Below are 18,501 nucleotides of genomic sequence, written 5' to 3' on the forward strand. Positions count from 1 at the left end.
ATAAACAGACAGACAGACAAACATAACTAAAGAGGATATAGACATGCTAGAAATGCAAATAGAATAAAAATAGATACACTTCAGAGACAGAAAATGAGAAGAGAAAGTGGGAAATTAAATAAAGATAAAGATACAAAGAAAGAAAAAATATAGATGAATAATATATCAAATTACAAGAATAAGGTAGGAGAGGGAGAAAATAAAGTTGAGAGAGAGAGAGAGAGAGAGAGAGAGAGAGAGAGAGAGAGAGAGAGAGAGAGAGAGAGAGAGAGAGAGAGAGAGAGAGAGAGAGAGAGAGAGAGAGAGAGAGAGAGAGAGAGAGAGAGAGAGAGAGAGAGTATATATTACAAGATTACATAATTATCAATCCACATCACTTAAAAATGATACAAAAATTAAAGGGACTTTTTACATAAACTGTCTGATATAATGAATATAATGTACAATAAGCAACACAATACATAATACACTGTTTTTCAAGATGCCAATGCTGAGATCTGATTGTTACATTATCTTCAAATTTTGTCTTGTTGCCACATTTTTAAATTTCCCATAATGTCTTGCCAATTGTTGCACATATCTAAGTTTTTGTTTTGGGTTTGTGTCCAATTGTAATGTTTCTATTTATTTTCATCTTTACGTTACTATTCTATATTTCACTTAGGAGTTAATTTTAAGTTCAGAGAGAGAGAGAGAGAGAGAGAGAGAGAGAGAGAGAGAGAGAGAGAGAGAGAGAGAGAGAGAGAGAGAGAGAGAGAGAGAGAGAGTACAGCAACACAGAATAAGTGAGTGTTGAGTTAATACCCTTTGGAAAGCATAACTTTAAATCTGCAAAGGTGCGATCATATTAATGCTAGTGATGCATGCCTAATTAATTGATCCTTGAGTGCATTCCCTTCAGATGATCAATTTATAAGTTACCCTTACTTAGAGGAGAAACAGGCTACAGGAGGAGGAGGCTTTTTAAAACAGAAGAAAAGGAAAGATACTTAAGTTACTCCCTGCACCTCTGTCCTTCCAACCTCCCATTACCTTAACACCTGCTCCTGCAGCTCTTCCTCCCCCAACACACACACACAGACACACAATCATACTCACACTAAAGCATCCACAAGCCAAGTATCTCCGCTAGCAGGCCACTCATGCCCTCCCACACTCGACACAGGAACAAAGCCACACAACAGATGCACACAGCGCACACCAGGTCCTCCCTCTCCCTCTCTGTGTCCCCATAGCTGTCGCCACTTGGGGAATAGACGAGCCGTCCCGGAGCCATCCCCTGGAGCCGCCTGAGGGAGTACATGACGGGGGTGAGGACGCTGAGTGTGTCTGTGTCCCCGAGCTGTGCCAGGCACAGCTCGAGGCGCCTCCAGAGGTGAGGTGTGAGGCGCCACAGCACTCGCTCATAGTTGCGTGGCGGCAGAGTGTCCCTGCGAGCCGTGCATCCCCTTCTGAGGAGGCAACCAAAGCTGCGAGGGAGATCTGGGGTGAACGGGGAGCGTGAGAGCTTGAGATGGGAGAATGTGCTTTTTCTCCTGGTGTGGGAGGGAGAGGTAGGATGTAGAGAGGATAGCATACAGGAGGTGGGGTACCTATGTGTGAGGCGAGATGTCCTCCACCTGGCACAGGGAAGCAGGGATGGCGGTGCGGGGCAAGAGTGGTGCGGGGAAGCTGCCGCCGCCGCACAGCGCTTGACTTGAGGTCGACAGTGATAGCAGGTGCGCCGGGCCCCGAAAGGCCCTACGAGGAGGCGACAGCACCCTCCCACGGCCTCCTGAACCTCCAGGGATGCCTCCAGACTCACTGTGCCAATCCCCAGCCCCTCCCTTTGCTCCTCAGGGGTGCTGGGAGTGTCTGGGGTGGCTGGGGCCTGCTCAGTGGCCTCCTGGGGGTCCCTGAAGAGGCCTGGGTCACTGTCCTCATCATCGTAGTGGTCCTCCATGGCCCGGGTGCCTCGCGGGGTCCACTGCAGTGCCGGGGCTACTTGGGCACCAGACCGCGGGACTTTGGGTAGAGCGAACTGTCCGGCACCTGGGAGGGGGGGCGAATGCCACTCTTGAACCTGCCACAGGCGGAACACAAAGACAACGGATTAGCACTGGATTCTGTTTCACAATGAAGACATTTACGTCATCTTGTGAGGTGCATGACCTGGAAAACCATTTCTGTTAATTCTGCAGAACATTTACATTAGCTTGTAAAGGACTTGGCCTGGAATTCCTATGCTTGTCCTACTGAGGGAGAGAAGCAGGTGCCTTACTAACTGATGGTTTGTTGGTCTGGGTCTTAGTCTTCCCTCTGTGTCTGTCAGTAGTCATCTTTATATTTCACTGTGAAATATTCTGTTTCTACATGTGCATCAAAAAGAATATTCTGATAAAAATAGCCAATATTCTTTTAATATATTTGAGACAATGGTATCTTTTCTTTGTATACAAAATAATAAATCTAAAATATTTTGATTGAAAAATATCTTTCTATAAGAAAATCCTGATAAAAATAGCCAACATTATTTGAGTATATTTGAGAGACAGTCCTATCTTTAATTTTGCACAAAAATTATGAATAAAAACACTTAATCATCCAATATTCTCATTTAAAATACAAAAACAAAATGACTTCCAACTTCAAAGAAAAACCTACAAACAAAAGTAACAACAAATTAACTGAAAAAAATAACAAATAAAAATGAGTAAATAAAAGAGCTGTTAATTCCTTGATGACACACTAAGTAAGCAGCACAACACTAAAAGGCTTCACCTCTAGTATTGTGAAAGCAAACCAATACAGAGTGAGAGAGATGAGTATCCTTAACACAACCTGGAACAAGCGAGTTACCCTTCGGTTCGAGGCGGTGAGGCTAGATTATGTCAATTAGTGGGCAAGCAATGGTCTATGTATTGGTTGATGTCAGTCCCTCTGTTTGTATAAAGCAATAGTGTGTGTGTATGTCTCAGTCTGTCTATGCACTAAGGAATGGTATTTGAGTGTGCATCTATATAACAAGTAATGGTGTACATGAGCATGTCTGTCTGTCTGCCTGTATCTATGTGATGGGGGGGAAGGATATACAAACAGGAGTAATGATTAGTGTATAGTAAAACATGAATAATACACAAGGTACATGGAGAAAATAATGTCATAATGTAGTTTATAGGAAACCAACTCATACAAATGATTAATGAAGAATACACAGAATGAAAGAAAGTAAATACAAGTTTGTAAAGAGATGAGGTACGTACAACTCCAAATTCATTCATTAAGCATTTTTCATCTGACATAAAGGAACCAAGTGAGTGAATAAAGAGATTTGCTGAGTCAGGCATGATGACTCTGTTCTTTCCTTGATTGTATTTAAAAAAAATATGAGTAATTTTCAGCAAAGTTTCATAAAATAGAGTAAGAAGCAAATATCATTAATTCTTTCCTTGCAATGTATTTCAAAATGTATGGATGATTTTTTTTTTCATATGTTTTCAGGTATGTAAGGGGAAAGAGAGAGTGTAAGACTCCACTATCATAATTACTTTCCTTACAATGAGCTTCAAAATGTAAGGATAATTTTTCACACAAATTTTCATAATGCTGGAAAGAGTAAGAGGACTTCTTTCCTACTAATGCATTTAAAAAAAATGTACCACTTAATTTTTTAGAGAGATTTCATCATTTTCTTCATGTTTTTCAAAATAGCTACAGGACATATTTCACATGTTTTCATGAAGGATAGGAAAAGTTAGCAATATTTCACACATTTTCATGAAGGGTAAGGAAAGTTATCAATATCTCACAAGTTTTCATGAAGAGTAGGGAAAGTTATCAATATTGCACATATTTTCAAGTAAGGCAAAGAGATCTGTCAATATTTCAATAATTTTCAAGGGAGATTTACCCTACTTCATAAATTTCAAAGAGAGAATTGTCATTTCACAAGTTTTTAAGAGAGAGATCTACTTCACAAGAATTCAAAAAGGGTAAGGCAAGTTAAGAGTCCAAAACACAAACCCCATAGTTGTTATTGCTGCCATCACATCCTGGACACAAGGCAATCGTTTAGACAGGCAGCCTCCACAACCCTTGCTGCTATATATAAGGGTAAGAACAAGCAGTGGCGTGCAGACCATTAACACACTACAGGGAGAGGGACGGGGGGAGGGGCCACACTGTACGGCTCTCCATGCCCTCCACACCCAAGTTATTTCAGACACCCAAGAGTCAAATGCAGGGTTAGGATTAAGAACAAAAAACACCAAAAGCCACCTTGTGAGTTTGACCGACTGGATTTGGTGAGTGGATTACTGTACAAACAAGTTCAGGTTGAGTCATGGTAAGAAGTCAAGCAAACTTCTCCTCTCACTTCTACCATGTCTTGTGCTTCCCATCAAGTCTCAAGCCCTTGTCACAAATCACATGACTAAGAGTAAGACTTGTATTCAGAAACCATTCGCTCCCTCACCACGACTACTTTCCAAGGCCACAGTGATGATTACCCAGGTGCTTAACAGTGTTTCTCCTCTTATTAACATAGAAATCTTGTTAATCTATCACTAGAACTGTAACAAAAACACAATTAGATACCTGCATAGCTTCAACTAGAGCCTTTTGAAAATAGTGGAGGTGTGGCGCATGAGTTTCAGAATCTAGTCCAAAATGACACAAAACACAAAGAAGTAAATGGCACAGATCACTTGACTAATGACCACTGCTTTCCCAGTTAATGTTAGGCGGCTTGGGGAAGGGACGGGGAAGGAACTGAACGACTGGCGGTACCTCTGGCAGGATATGGTTGAGGGTCTTTTTGTGACAGTTTATGAGGTCGGCAAAGTCCACTCTAGCCCCTGGGGACCTCCTGAGAGTGCTGGGGGGAGGGGACGAGTCAGAGAGAGGCTGTCTGCTTCTTGGGTGACACTCATGGGTTGGAGGGACATAACAAATCAAGGAGTACAAGGAAGGAGAGAGGAAATAAGGAGTGACTGGAGAGACTGGAGAATATGAGTGAAGATGAAGAGTTACTGATGAAGAACAGGAAGAGGAGAAGGATAAACACTATGAAAAACAAGAAAGAGAGGGAATTGATAAAAAAAAAAAAAAAAGTTGGAAGAACGAAATCAAAACAAGAAAGGATAAGATGAAAACAAGATAGAAGAGGAAGAACAAGAGCAAAAAGAAGGAAGAGCAGAACTGATGAAAAGCAAGGAAAAGGGAGAAAGACAAGATGAAAAACAAGGGAGAAAAGGAAGAGATGTAAATATGGTATAAGAGGAAGAATACAATTAAAAAATAAGGAAGAGAAGAAAAACAGGAAGAAGAGAAAGAAAGGTAAAAAGAAATAAGAGAATGAGTAAAAAGATTTGGAGAATGAGGTGAAACAATGGAAGGAATGATAAAACATACAAAAAAATAAATAAAAGAGGAGATTTTTCATGTAGTAAGAGAAGAGGAGAAAAATGTAAATAGGAAAAACAAGAAGATAAGAATAGAGGCAAATGAATGAGAAAAGGAAATGATGAGGAATTAAAAAGTAAAGATTAAGAAAGACAGAGAGAAAAATATAACAACAGGCTGAGATTATGAAAACAGGTAGAAAAAAAAAAGGAGAAAGAAAAACAGAAAGAAATCTGAATAGGAGAAGGAGAAAGAGAGGAAGGAGGAGGAGAACAATGAGCTCACATCAACTACTACACAAACCCATGACAACACCACCAATACATCAAAACATCATCTAAAAGCAGAACATTTGGGTTCAGCGAGATACCAACTGAAAAAAGATGCAACATTCTTTTCTATGAGACAAAGAGAATTATTTTTACTGAGTAGATATAAAATATATGAAGGAACCATTGTACTGCAAAGATGAGAGAGAGAGAGAGAGAGAGAGAGAGAGAGAGAGAGAGAGAGAGAGAGAGAGAGAGAGAGAGAGAGAGAGAGAGAGAGAGAGAGAGAGAGAGAGCCCACATATCATCCATCAACAATTCATTCTCTCATTGCATTCGGTAAGAAAATTGATTCAATATTTTTCTTCATTCACATGCTTTGAGAGAGAGAGAGAGAGAGAGAGAGAGAGAGAGAGAGAGAGAGAGAGAGAGAGAGAGAGAGAGAGAAAATTGTGTTAGTCATGCAGTGTGGGCAAATGCAAAAAGGAAGAGAGTAATAAGTGATAACTAATGAAAAGGCAACACAAGAATAAAATGATGATCAAGGATGATGATAAAAAAGAAGCAATAAGAAAAAAATCAAAAGAAAAGATGGAAAATTATGAGTTTTTGGTATCTACACATATTCTTATCTCCTGAAATATACTGAAACACAAAAATATAAGAATTGATAGAAAAAATGAACAAGGAAAACTGAAAACAAAATTAACACTGTACATAAATAAAGAGAAATTTAATGAAGTAAAATATCAAACACAATATATTCTATCAAACTGAAACTCTCCCAAATAAGACAGATATCTAAAGACAACACACACACACACACACACACACACACACACACACACACACACACACTTAAACCTTAGCGTCCATACTATTATTATTATTACTACTACTTATACTAGCAATAATAACAATAATAATAACAATAATAATAATAATAATAATAATAATAATAATAATAATAATAATATTGATGATAACAATAATAACATCAACAACAACAGCCCCACTTACTTTCCCTTCGTCTTTTCCTTACGCGAAGAGACAACAGCTCTGGGCCGACTGAGAGTGGCCAGCGAGGCGTCAATGCTCAGGTCATCATCCAGGGGTGTGAGGGCTGCCTCCAGGGCTGCAGCCACCCTCGGCGCCACCAAGGGGCCTTCCCAGTCTCTCGTGGTCCTGACAGCCGGGTCCAGTTCAACTACCATAATGTTTTCACCCTGTGTGGATGATTAGGGTGAGGCAGGGTAAGGCAGGGTGAGGTGGGATAAAAGGAAGTTAAAGCAGGGTGATGGAGGGTAAGGTAGGCTTAGACAAAGCAAGGCAGTGTGGCAGGGTAAGACAAAACAAGGTTTGGTACATGGTGAGATGGAATAAGGTAAGTTAAGGCAAGATAAGGCCTGGCAAGGCAGGGTATATGGTGAGGCGGGATAAGTTAAGTTAAGGCAGGGTGAGACAAGACAAGGTAGGGTAGGACAAAAAAAGTCTTTCTTCTCACTAGTTCTTGCTGCTTTTGACTGGAACACTTCTAATGAAAAAAAAAAAAAAACGACACCACCACCATCAACATCACCAGCACCACCACCACCACCAACAGCAACACACACATACACACCTTATAGCGAGGATTATGGTCGACAGAGGCTTGGATGCGAGCATACTCTGAGGTCGGCCTACGAGAGGCTGAAGACACAGGCCTCTTTAGGGTGCCACCGGTCTGCCTTACCACCGGCCGCACCTGAGGAAACCAAGGCTGTGTTAGGCAGTGGTGTGTGAAGGAGAGAAGGTCTGTAGAAGTGACAGGTAAACAGGTGGAGTCTGTAGGTAATCTATGAGAGAGAGAGAGAGAGAGAGAGAGAGAGAGAGAGAGAGAGAGAGAGAGAGAGAGAGAGAGAGAGAGAGAGAGAGAGAGAGATTTTGTACTGACTGACAACAAAAAAAAAAGGATGAACAACAAACTGAGGGAGAGCAAATATTCAATAAAAACAAGACAAATTTTTACAAGGCAGAGATAAAAAGGTTGCTATACATTCACTTTTACGATTCAATTCCTTCCAATACAATTTCTTTTCCTTCTTGTTCAATATCATACACTCCTCTATATGGACAGTACATTCTGAAACAAACCTTACTATCATTGGTATCATCAATATCATCATTACACCACCAGCCCATACCTTCCAAACATCCTCGTCGTCGTCAAAGTAAGCACGTGACAAAATCTTGCGTTTCTCTTCCGGTGATATGAAGTTCTCAATAATGAGAGCTTTCAATTTCAACTCTCTGTAAGGTGAAGGGTACAGATTAGAGAGAGAGAGAGAGAGAGAGAGAGAGAGAGAGAGAGAGAGAGAGAGAGAGAGAGAGAGAGAGAGAGAGAGAGACACCACCTAACTTCTTCAATAAAAGTAAGCCAAACCATCTCATTCTTATCCCCATTTTATATACATTCCCTCTCTCCCATAACTTGATCCAGTTTGACCTGGCTTAACCTGACCTGGTGAGGACGTCCTGGGTGTGCTGCAGGTCGACACGGTCCCGGCAGAACTCCTCATGCAGGTCACCCATTTCCTGCTTGACAGACTGCAGTTTGGCGAACAATTTCTTGAGTTTCCGAGTCTTGGCTTCAACTTCTGCTTGCAAGGAGGAGAAAGTGGAAGCGATCTCGCACGATGATTCCTCCTCCTTTTCCAGTCTCTGTAGCATTTCTCTTTCCCTTTTCTGTTCCGGGAGAAAGTAATGTGTTGTTTACTGTCTTATTAGATTTGTGCTTTAACTGTGAGATGGATTTATTAACTAACTGGTCTAAGAATGTCTCCTGTAATGGTGCAAGATACAACACTATATTCAAGTAAAGACACAACTGGTACAGCAGATGATAATGATGAGGAATGGTGCATATCACAATAAATGATGCAAAACAAAATATGCAAGATCTAGATACAGGAAAGAACAGCAATTGATAATAGAAACTCATTTAAGAGGGCAGTTTGAAGACATTCCATGCCATTCTTTTGGTTAACTCTCTCAGACCTGCTCAGAGACTGGCATCTCAGTGTCCCTTTTTTGCTTAATAATTTTTCTTGCTTTTGAGCAGATTTCCCCTTACATAAAATAATAATAATAACAATAATAATAATAATAATAATAATAAAATAAATAATAAAAATAATGAATAGTACAATATATAGATAAAAGAACAGCAAAACAAATGATAATGATGCAAGACCACACTACATTCTCCAGTACCTTCTGTTCCATGAGTTCCTGAGTGCGCAGCTGCAGGGCGCGTTGCTGTTCATTAGTGTGATCGATGATGTTTTTGCCTCCACGCAGCAGTTTGCTCTCCATGGTCTGGATGCGACTCATCAGCTTCTCCTGCACCTCCCTGGAAGTGTTCAGCTCTGCCTCCTTGTTCTTCAGCTCCGTCAGGAAGCGTTCCTTCTCCTGTGTGTGTGAAGGGGCAGAGGCTCAGCTATCAGGAGGATGGAGGTGAACGTGATAAGGTGCTGGAAGTATCAGGAGAAACTTGCAGGACTGAGGACATGAGGGTGAAGAGGTCAGGGTGATAAGGTGCTGTATTGGAGAGATCTTGTGTCAGTCAGTTGGTGCCTTGCAGGACCGAAGGCATGAGGGTGAGGAGGTCAGGCTGATAAGGTGGTGTGTTGGAGCGGTCTTGTGTAAGTCAGTTGGTGTGTTCAGTCTTCTTACATTCCATTGGTGTCTTGCAGTCTCCTTGTCTTGTTCTCAAGCATGCAGGTGAGCAGTAAGGTGATCTAACATACCAATAAGTTATGTGACTAATCAACATTTCTACATTTGATCAGCTATAAACAGATTTCTTTTTATTTTCAAGCTAAATATTTGTGGTTTAATTCATAAGTACTGATTTTGCATTGACGTCAGAATGAAGGACAAGATTATTTCATTTATAAGCAGTTTAGAAATAAATTTTTAGGTGAATTTTCGAGACTTCTGTGAATGCCAATTCTGTATTTGTAATAAAGGATAAAAAATAATGATTCACATTTGTACCTTCAGAAATTTGAAGATCAAATATTCATGAACAAAAATTTGTCTCTTGGGTATTTAATGGAAGCACACAAACACAAATACAAACATACATACAGAGACAGACAGACAGACACATGGACACACACATACACACACACACACACACCTCAGCAATCATGTGTTGGTCATTCAGGATTCTGTTTCTCTCCTCATCCAGTTCATGCTGCTGATGAAGAATATCCTCAGCTTCCACTCCTTCTTCTTCCTCCTCCTCTTCTTCTCCTCCCTCCCCATCCTCTGATACTCCTTCTCCATCAGCTCGTTTCTTCTTCTTCTTCTTCCTGCCTCCTCTCTGCTTCAGCTGCGCCTGGGAGGAAGAAGGGAAAGAAAGATGTGAGTAAAAATCTTAAGTTTTTCTTAAGATTATTACTAACTTTTGGAATTTTTATCTTATTCCTAAATACCATTTCCATCTTTTCTATCTACATTCTTTCTTTTTCTCAATTTTCTGATCTCTTTTCCATCCTCTCAATTACATAACTTATTTCCCATTCTTTTCCTTTCCCTTTCACCGTTTTCCTTCACTTCCTATCACAATAATTTCCTCCTTACTCTTCCTCTTTATTTTATCACCATTTCTCTTTCTATTCCTTAATTTTTTTCCACTCTCTCTTTTCCTCTCCTTCACATTTTCTACCCTTCTTCCTGAATTTATCCTTATCATTATTTCCTCACAGTTCTTTATCCTCCTCAACCTCATACCTTCAGCCTTGCAAGCTCCTCCTGATACTCCTTCAGGATGGCATCCTTCGGGTCCTCATTCACCTTAGGCTTGTTCTTGATGTTCTTGGCACGGTTGGCATAGCGTAAGGTTGTTATGGTCTCATCATAGTTGTAGCTGGCAGGCCCAATGTTGGCTACCATGATTGTTTTGGAGTTGCCGCCGAGGGAGTCTGGAAGGGAAGATAGTGTTGGTGGTCTGGTAAGGTGCATGTGGTTGTCTAATTCTTTCTGCCTTGCTTTACTTCTATCACATATTTCTTTTAGGTCATTTACATTATCTACACTTCTATATGTGAAATAAGAACATCATCTGATTAATTTTTGCCTTGCTTTGCTTCTATCACTCCTTTCTTCTATATGTGAAACAAGAACATACCTATCTACCTATCTGGCAATCCTACACAAGTATTGGTAAATGCTTTACTTTCTCACAATGACTATTTCTAAAAGCTGAGTTCTCAAGAGTGTTTTTTTCTGTTAATAAAGTAGAATTCTTGTTTATCTGTCACCTCAACTACTAAAACCTCTTTAAAAATCTGTGTAACTTCAACGAGAGCCCTTGGAATGTAGTGAAGGTGTAAGTGGAGTGTTTCACAGACTACTTATACTGAAGAAAAGAATGACATTTTTATAAACACAAACATAGACTGCATAACATTTTCAGAAACACAATCCATCTCTCTCTTCTCTCTCACCCTGAAGGAGGCGAGTAAGCTTGGAGTCTCTGTAGGGGATGTGGGTACTTCTGCCATCCACTAAAGCAGAGATAACGTTGCCCAGTGCTGAGAGTGAGAGGTTGATCTTGGTGGCCTCCTTCAGCCTCTCTCCCTGTGGTGGTAAGAGTAAGTTTGAGTAGAAGCAGAGACAGTGAGTGATAAAGGGACGGGAAAGAAACACATTGGGATAAATATAACAGACAAGAGTTCTCCTCCTCCTCCTTAAATGAACCATTCACTAAAGAAGAGAGTTCTTGTAATTTTCTTCCTAAAACATATAAAGAAAAACGAGATCTTCCCCTCTCTTCCTTCATCTCCACCTTAAATAACACACACAAAAATGGAGCTAAACATCTCACTGTCTCCTCTTCCTCCTCACAAAATGACAAACACAAAAGAACAAAATAATAAGTAAGTTATCCTAATCAAATAAGTTCTCTTCTTCCTCTTTCTCCTCCTCCTCTTCCTCAAATGACACACCAAAAATACCAAAACAAACATATCCTCTTCCTCTTCCTCACCGCTGTTCCTGTTTTGGACTGCCTCTCCGAACCAGCCAGGTCGACCAGGTTCAGCTTGCCGACCCTGATGGTGCCTCGTCCCCGGTCATCCAGGGTGCTGCACTCAATGGTGATGATGAAGATTGCATGTGACCGAGAGCTGTGTAGATTCATATTGGTCGCCCTGATGGAAAGAAAGAGAGGGAGAGAAGGGATTTATTTAATTTCCTCAGGTACTCTATATCATCCCAATCTCACAGAAGTAGGAAGACAAGACCGGGAGTTGTTTAGATTCATATTGGTCGTCTTGATGAAAAGAGAGAGAGGAGGGAATATGATTGATTTAATTAGCACAGGTAGGCTCTATATCCCAATCTTTTTAGTCACAAATAGAAATAGGAAGACATGTTTGGGAGCTATGGAAATTCATATTGGTTGCCCTGGACAGAGAAAGATAGAAAAGTACATCACTATTCAACTTTCTTAGCCACTTAACATCTCAGCCTTCTAATTCAGAACAATAGGCAGAAAGACATGATTGGGAGTTGTGTAGTATTAGTGACCCTGGAGAGAAAGGTATGTCACTATTTTAACTCTTCAACCTCTTCAAATAACTTCAGCTATATACCACAGCCTCTTCAATCACAGATGCAGGCAGAAAGACATGACTGGGAACTGTGTAGGTCAATACGGAGGGTAAGTGTCTGTGTGTGGGTGAGTGACTGTATATGTGAGGAGGTGAATGAGTGTAAGTGTGTGTGTCTGAGTGAGTGGCTTGAATATTTGTATGAGTGAAGGTAAATCCACTCCAACCTCCTAAATGGTTCTTTAACTAAGCAACTTTAAAAACAAACACAGATACATAGGCACACATACCCCACAGCTCGGTTCTGGTTCCCCACAGTCATAACGTGCTGTATCTCGTTGACACTCTTACACACAAACTGCTGGAGGTCCTTGACAAAGACCCCCGTGTCCGGCCTTTCCTTTAGCTCTAGGCGGGTCTTCTGGTCCTTCCCCAAGAGGTCCCTGGTGGAGAGTGATACCAGTGAGTTGTAGAATACATAAAAAAAAAAAAAAAATGGGGAGAGTGGGAATATAAAGAAAGATTTTAGGACAGAAAAAAATTATCAATAATGAAGTAGGGAGCCGACTGTACATTTCAAAGTAGAAACCTGATTTTTAGGACAAGCAGTGTAGGAAAAAAAAAAAAAGAAAAGAAATGATCAATAATCTCAATACAAACAGCTCATTTTCCTCTTAGAACTATTATCATTCATATCTCTTATCTATTTATTTGCATGGCACAGAAGTGGAAAGAAATCCAAGCAAAAGAGGAAAAAAACAAGTGGAGATATGGGGGTACTGACCAATAGTAGAAGAGAGAGGAAGAAAGTGGAAGAATAGAGGTAAGATGGTGAAAGGGAAGAGAGGAACATAGTGTAATACCATCAGTTAATTAGTTTCCTTTCATCAAATTAGCAGTACTGTCCCCCATTCATATCTCTCTCTCTCTCTTTCTCTTACCTGATCTCCTCTTGGTAAATCTCGAGGTATGACGCCCGAATGAGGAACTGTTGGTCAACGGAACGAGCGATATGGTTGTAAACGTGCTCAAAGGAATTGGGAATGACACCTCTCTGCTCTGGGTCATCTCGGATACCTGTGTGGGGAGGAAGAAAGTGTCACAGCATGAGCCAAATAGGCGAGGTAACAAGAGAGAGAGAGAGAGAGAGAGAGAGAGAGAGAGAGAGAGAGAGAGAGAGAGAGAGAGAGAGAGAGAGAGAGAGAGAGAGAGAGAGAGAGAGAGAGAGAGAGAATATATTTTTGTGCAAGACATACACACATACATATATACATACATCAGTAACACAGAAACCTGGATTTTATAGCAAGAAATGTTAGAAGAAAACAAAAGGAAAAGATATTGAATAATTTATATATAATCAGCCAGGTTTCTTCCATGAATTATTATCATTACTAGCTGTTTATTATATTGATCTGTTTCCAAGTCAAACAAACACAAACAGTAAACATATACACAAATCAAACTCACAAATAACAAAATAATTCCACACACACACACACACACACACACACACAATCAATCACACACACAGACACTCCCCCAAAAACACATACACTCACTCACACAAACACTTAGTCACTCACTCGTACAGACAAACACACTCACTCACTTACTCACACATACACTCATCCAGTCAATCACAGAGACATTACTCACCCACTCACACTCCCACAGACACTCACCCTCCATTGTGTAAGTCTTCCCAGTTCCTGTCTGGCCGTATGCAAAGATGGTCCCATTGAAGCCATTGAGCACTGAGTCTATGAGAGGCCGGAATGTCTCATCATAGAGTTCCTGCTGCTTAGAACTGTGTGGGAGGAGATGGAGCAGTGAGAGGCGGTGTGTGGTGGTGGATTCTCAGCTACTAGTCTTGCTTTTGTTATTAAGGAAGTGCAATGGGAAAAGAATGAAGGTAGTTGATTTTGTTGTGTGGTTAACTTGCTTGGCATGATAAAGAAGTTGATTTTATTGGGTGTTTGGTATCATAAGAGGGAAAACTGAGTAGGAAGTTGATTTTTTTGTATGTTTAATTTTCTTGGTATGACAAAAATGAAAAATAGAGTAGAACGCTAATTTTGTTGCGTTTAACTTCCTTGGTATGATGAAAGGGAAAAATAGAGTAAGAAGTTAATCTCATTGTGTTTAACTTTTATGGCATTGCTTGCATGGATATATAAAAAAAAAGAAAAAGAGGCAGTTAGTATTGCTGTTTGTTTAAATATCTAATGAACAGAGAATATTTGCAGTGATACATGGAAACAACAAAGTAAAAGATAAATCTACTCTTTGTTCACTCTCCTATCACTGTAAAAGATGGCTTTGCACAGATACATATAAGAAAAGAGCAAGTAGTAAATTTCATACTGCTGTAAAGAGGTAACAGGAGCAAAGTACAAGTTAATATTCATTCACTTTCAAGGTAGCAGTGTACAAAGTTGGCTAGCAGGGATGAGAAAGGAAGGAAGAAACTATAAGCTACTTCCTGCATTCCTAACACAAACAAATGAATAGTAAACTACAAGGACACTGCAAGGAGATGCCACCCACTTCCAGTCATAGACCGCATCAAAGGTGAAGGTTTTCCGAGGGTCTGTGTCAGCGGCCTTCACGTTGCGGAGCTCCACCACACCTCGGTCCACATCCATGTCCACCACTCTGCAGGCATGGGAGGTGAAGAACAGGTAGGGATGAAAAGGAAAAGGAAGAAGAAACAGGAGGGAGGAGAAAACATAGAAATAGAAGAAAAAAGAGTAAATATTGGAGAAAAAAAAGGTAAATAAGGAAAGGGAGGTGAAGGAAAAATAGGAACAGAAGAAAAAGGAGGAAATAGGTTTAGAAAAGGAAGGAAAAGAAGGAAGAGGGAGAAGTAAAAAGGAGACAAGGTAGAAAAAGAAGGAAAAGAAGGAAATAAGAGAAAAGGCAGGAAAAAAAATAGTGAAGAAAAGGAAAAAGGAAGGAAATATAAAAAAGGTAAGAAAAGAAGGAAAGGGAAAAGGAGATGAGATAAAAAGAAGGAACAGAAAGAAAAGGAGAAGGAAATAGGATTAATTAATCTTTATGACACTTTATTTTTGTTTATCTTTACCTGTATGTATCATTTCTCTCTATCTCTTCATCTATGTCAGTATTTGCCTGTCTCTATTTATCTTTATATCTCTTTAGTTCAATCTGTATGCATCTGTGTATCTATTTACATCTGTTTATCTCTCTGTATCTCTCATGACCATATCAGTCCATCTGTCTCTCACTGTTTTTCTGTCTGGCTTTCATACTGGTTCACACTGTCTGTCTGTCTGTCTGCCACACCTTTCATACCACTTCACTATCTGTCTATCTGTTTGCCTTTCATACTGGATCACTGTTTGTCTGTCTTTTATACTGGTTTATTGTCTGTCTGTCTATCTCACCCTACATACTATAGTCCTGCTCGTCTAAGAATGTGGATTGGGTGCGGCCCCCATGGGAAATAGCGGGAGGACAGCGCTGCCATACCTTTAATCCCTCGTTGTCTACCCCCCTCTTTCCCTCTTCCTCCCTCTCTCTTACCCCTCCCTCTTCCTCCCCCTCTCTTTCTTCCTGGTCAAGGACACCGCAGCTGACCTCCCATCACCTGTATGGATGGCGGGCGTGATTGGTGTTGCTGCCGTGAAGATTTGAATGTAGTTTTTTTCTTACTTATGTCAGCTTATTTTAAAGTACTTTCCTTCACGATATAATCTAATTACAACTATGGAACTATTTACTCATCCCAAACCGCAAGGAAACCTCTTTATAAGTATATTATTTTTTTTTAGCAACACTGTAAAATATGTATGCCACGTTTCTTGCCAGGCTTATGAATATATTATCAATAATAAGTTTACTGCTCTCTCATACGTTGTAATACTAAGGCTAAATGCGTATGTATATTTGCTGACCATATTTGCTAAAGTTTTACTACTATTAGAACTCTGCTGCATCACTGGCTATGAGACATGCTTCACCACTGTACAGCGGGAATTCCCCAACAAGCCGCACCCAATCCACATTGTTAGAGGAGCAGGACTATAGTTCACTAGCTGTCTATCTATCCTTCTGCCTTTTGTACTAGTTCACTACCTGTCTGTCTGTCTACCTCAAGTTTCATATTGGTTGGCTGTCTGTCTGTCTGTTTGTCAGCCTCACCTTTCATACTGGTTGGCTGTTTGTCTGTCTGGCTCACCTTTCATACGAGTTGGCTGTCTGTCCGTCTGTCTGTCTGTTTGTCAGCCTCACCTTTCATACTGGTTGGCTGTTTGTCTGTCTGCCTCACCTTTCATGAGTTGGCTGTTTGTCTGTCTGCCTCACCTTTCATACTAGTTGGCTGTCTGTCTGTCTGTCTGCGTCATCTTTCATACTGGTTGATGTCTATCTGTCCGTCTGCCTCACCTTTCATACCAGTTGGCTGTTTGTTTGTCAGTCTGCCTCACCTTTCATACTAGTTGGCTGTCTGTCTGTCTGTCTGTCTGCCTCACCTTTCATACTGGTTGGCTGTCTGTCTGCCTTACCTCTCATACTGGTTGGCTGTCTCCTGCTCATTCATTGGCCGGCACCTCACCACCACCTTCACCGCCTCGGCCGAAGCCACCGCCGCCGCGGTACTGCTCTTCATCTTCCCTTCAGCCCCTTGAACCATCACTGTGGGGACAGCTGTGGCTTAGTGTGGGGAGGACACAGGTGGCTTAGAATTGGAGAAAAGACAGGTGGCTTAGTGTGGGGAGGAGACAGGTGGCTCAGTGTTGGGGATGAGTGGCTTAGTGGTGGGGAGAAGAGGGATGGTTTAGTGTAGAGGAGAAGAGGGGTGGCTTAGTGTATGGAGAAGGGTGACTTGGCAAGGGGAGGAAAGGCTGGCTTACTTGGGGAGAAGGGTGGCTTGGTGGGAAGGAGTGGCTTAGTATAAGAAGAAGAGAAGTGGCTTAGTATAGGGAGGAGAGAGGTGGTTTAGTGTGAGGTGGAAGAAGGGTGGCTCACTTTGGGAGGAGATGGTTGGCTAAGTGTTGGAGAGAGGAGGGGTGGATTAAATGTGGGGAGAGTGAGAGTGATTTGGTATGAAGAGGAAACAGGTGGCTTGGTAATGGAAGGAACGAAGGTGGCTTAGCATAAATGCTAAATATGTGAGCAATAATACTACTACTTAACCATTACTTTAAAAAAAAACTACACTTATTATTTTGAAGAGAATACTCGGCTAGAGGAAAAATACACAATTCACTTCATAGTAAATACAGCTGAACAAACTGCACCAACTCAGTGACTCAGACTATTAACACAAGAAGATATTACAAACACAGTATTAGCAACCACAGCAGCAACAACAGCCAATTAGAAGGACAATAGGAGAGTAGGAATGTTAATACACCACCATTTGTCTGATCTAGAAGGAAAGGCAGGAGGGGGAGAAGGGCAAAGATGAACTAAGAAAGAATGTAGATGTAGAAGAGATAGGAGGAATTTGGAGAGAGAGAGAGAGAGAGAGAGAGAGAGAGAGAGAGAGAGAGAGAGAGAGAGAGAGAGAGAAACACGGTCAGATAACTAAATAAGAATGAGGAGTTAAAAGAAAGAGGAATAAAATAAACTCAATATAACATCAAAACTCGCCGTAGAATTAATCAACTGTCCTTCCATGAAAGCACAAGATGACACACACCTAAATAAACTGAGCTACCAACCTTACTGGCTGCAGAGGGACGCAAATACACACCCTAAATATAAAACTGCGGCAAGGGGCAAGGAATGGGCCCTAAAGCAATACTAATTTTCACCAATGACTCATAATGACTCACTGGGGAAGGCGTCCAGCGCATCAACACAATCAATATTAACCCTATAAAACTCCATTAAATAACTTCTAAATAGGACCAAAGGAAGGCCAACCTGTGTGTTCAAGATAGCGGCATGGCTTGGAGGTGTGTGGCCGCCAGGTGGCCGGATATAGAGGAGTAAAGGGCAAGGATGTCTCCCCGCAGTGTCTGGAATGTTTTGTTTTCGATCCCAGCAGACGACAGCCGAGACTCGAGTCTACCAACCTTACAGAGTCCTCACCTGTCATGTTTTCTTCTGCTTTCTGATATATGAATAATTCCTAATGAATATGTCTTCTTTTAAGTATATCTAAATTAATCTATCTATGAATTTTGCTTGATTCATGTAGTATTTGTGTATTTTTGTAAGGTTTACATAAATTCTCCAGGGAATTTAAATATTTGCAGCCCTGCGCCCAGCCCTCC

The 18,501-nt window shown here is 40.9% G+C and overlaps 1 protein-coding gene across 2 annotated transcripts; it reads right to left on the minus strand.

Moving 5' to 3' along the window:
- Positions 1–681: 681 nt before the first annotated feature.
- On the minus strand, positions 682–18,276 carry LOC123519458 (kinesin-like protein KIF3B). 2 transcript variants are annotated; one of them, XM_045280761.1, is made up of 17 exons: positions 18,149–18,276; positions 16,783–16,912; positions 14,804–14,911; positions 13,939–14,063; positions 13,195–13,330; positions 12,544–12,696; positions 11,689–11,851; positions 11,147–11,279; positions 10,431–10,621; positions 9,835–10,035; positions 8,904–9,101; positions 8,152–8,375; positions 7,835–7,940; positions 7,273–7,395; positions 6,672–6,877; positions 4,768–4,855; positions 682–2,062 (listed from the first exon to the last, which is right to left on the minus strand). In XM_045280761.1, the coding sequence occupies exons 2-17, from the start codon at positions 16,908–16,910 to the stop codon at positions 1,100–1,102; spliced, it is 3,246 nt and encodes a 1,081-aa protein (XP_045136696.1). In that variant the 5' UTR covers positions 16,911–16,912; positions 18,149–18,276; the 3' UTR covers positions 682–1,099. The 2 variants fall into 2 exon arrangements, with proteins under 2 accessions (XP_045136696.1, XP_045136697.1); XM_045280762.1 differs by lacking the exon at positions 4,768–4,855.
- Positions 18,277–18,501: the final 225 nt, after the last annotated feature.

This window comes from Portunus trituberculatus, chromosome 45, assembly GCF_017591435.1.
Source record: "Portunus trituberculatus isolate SZX2019 chromosome 45, ASM1759143v1, whole genome shotgun sequence".
In the NCBI taxonomy this organism is placed as follows: domain Eukaryota; kingdom Metazoa; phylum Arthropoda; class Malacostraca; order Decapoda; family Portunidae; genus Portunus; species Portunus trituberculatus.